The 2,177-nt window shown below is 37.5% G+C and overlaps 1 protein-coding gene across 1 annotated transcript; it reads right to left on the bottom strand.

The window, feature by feature from the left end:
- Window positions 336-950, bottom strand: LOC109726774. The gene has a single exon (XM_020256567.1). It carries the CDS (start codon window positions 948-950, stop codon window positions 336-338), a length of 615 nt encoding a protein of 204 aa, XP_020112156.1.

Here is a 2,177-nt window from a genome sequence, read left to right as displayed (position 1 = left end):
CTAACTCTTCTACTTTGTTTTAGCCCCTACATTGAAATACATAAATGTGAATTGCATCCAAAGTCAATGCCCCATGTGAAAGTAGAACAAATCGATAAGTTAGTAGTCTCAATGACATGAATCTCGGACATACCTTCAAAAGTCTTGTCCTTTACCTTGTCTTTCAGGCTAGCCAAATAGTCTGAGCAATTCCTCTTACAGTGGCTATCCTTTTAACAATGGAAACAAGTTCCTTTGGCGGCCTTTTTTTAGGAATTATCTTGACAGGTTCAGTCTTTGGCTTCTTTGCAAGCTTCTTCTTTCTCCATTTAGACTTTTTTTTGGAGGAAGTCCGTTCAATAGCCAAAACTAACCCCCTTATTGACTTTCAGCATTTCTTTAGCCGTGACCATATTCAGTAGCTCAGCAAGAGTGCAAGTAATTTTATTTGTTTGAAAATTTAAGGTGAACTGGGAAAATGAATCTGGTAAGGACTGTAAGATCAAATCCGTTTGGAGTTCTACGTCCATAGTTAACCTGAGCTTCTCAAGCTCCTCAATGTCTTTAATCATTGCCAAGCAATGATTATTGATTGACTGACCATCAGATATCTTAGCCCTAAACAATCGCTTCAACACCTCGTAGCAAGTTGTTCGACTTTGCTCATCATACAACTCCTTGAGATGGAGCAGAATATCAGCAGTACTCTCCATGTGCTCATATTGGCTTTCCAACTCATTATTCAAAAGCATATAGCACTTTACCTTCATATCATCATCAGTCCATTTATTTCTGGCAACTCTTTGCTGAGCTGTTATATTTTCGGGCACCGCTAGAGCCTCTATGTTCAAAACATAGGCTAATTTTTCAGAATTGAGAACAATTCTCAAATTTCTCAGCCAATCGATGAAATTCGGTCTAATTAAGCAATTAGTATCGAGTATTTTGGCAAGTAGGTTAGAACCAGCCATTTTTCTGTAGAAGGCTAAGATTCTAATTAGTTGTGAACTTAATCATAATTCATTTGATTAGGGTCTTTAAATCTAAATGGTGCCTCCCACTAATTTGACGAATCTCCACACTCCCTGAGCGGAGAAAATGGAAACTTCGCTAAAAAGTTTCTAGTGGGGATTGCAGTCCCATTTGTTTACACACTACCTCATCCTTACAGATTCTTGGCAATAAGAAAACAAATGAGTAAACAACTCTTGTTCAATACTTCTAAAGCAAATTGCAATTTAATCTTTGACCTCTATAAGATATAGGACTCATCCTGACAAATTCTTATTCTTGGCCTTATCTCCTGGTTAAGTTAGACCCACCGTTCATTGTGCAAATAAGAATGTCATTGAATCCTCATCCTGACAGATTCTTGGATTCAACCCCTTTCTAACCGCATAACATCTCATGCCAATAGAATGGTTACGACTTCCTAATGCAACCGATCCCCGCATCCGGGTGCATCAGTCAACACAAAAGAGACACCCACACCCTACAACAGTAGAAGGCCACTAATGGGTTCATAACACCATTAACTTAATATTTTATTTAGAGAGATTAGTTGTCTCATCAGTTTAATTTATTATTAATTTAAATCTCATGCAAACCATCGGATAATACACATACATATATCGCATATAAGAAATAAATAAATAACTATCGATGATGATTATTGATTTTTTTGATTCGAACCTGAGCCGCTAGGCCAGAATCAGGTCATAAGGGTATTACACACAAGAAAAACTTTTCTTATTCTGCATCTTAATCGGATTGGAGTTGATCAACTCGTCTTCTCCCTTGATCAGCATCAGGTCCAAACTTGATACGCATCGCATCAACTCTTGAATTCAACGAATCCCTATAGAACCTAAACTACCCTTTTCCTTTATAAATTTTGCAACAATAACTTTACAACCCATAAAATTAATGAGGCACGCAGGTTTCCAAATTACATAATTGAATTGGTATGCGCAGACACCCAGAAAAAGAAAAAAACTCTAACATTGGGTCCTTATTAAATTACATCAATTCACATAGATCATTACATGATACATGCACATCTCAAGGTTGCTATCCATGATCATCACCTCACACACATCACATTCATGCAATATAAAATTCTCTAATCCGAATTCTAATTAATTGGTGTTGGGCCAATAAGGCGCGGCCAGGTGGTACACCGGTACTCCACCCAACTG

The sequence above is a fragment of the Ananas comosus genome, linkage group 21 (genome assembly GCF_001540865.1).
Source record: "Ananas comosus cultivar F153 linkage group 21, ASM154086v1, whole genome shotgun sequence".
Lineage (NCBI taxonomy): Eukaryota > Viridiplantae > Streptophyta > Magnoliopsida > Poales > Bromeliaceae > Ananas > Ananas comosus.
Note: the sequence above shows the minus strand (reverse complement) of the source record. Positions and strands in the feature narration are given on the sequence as shown.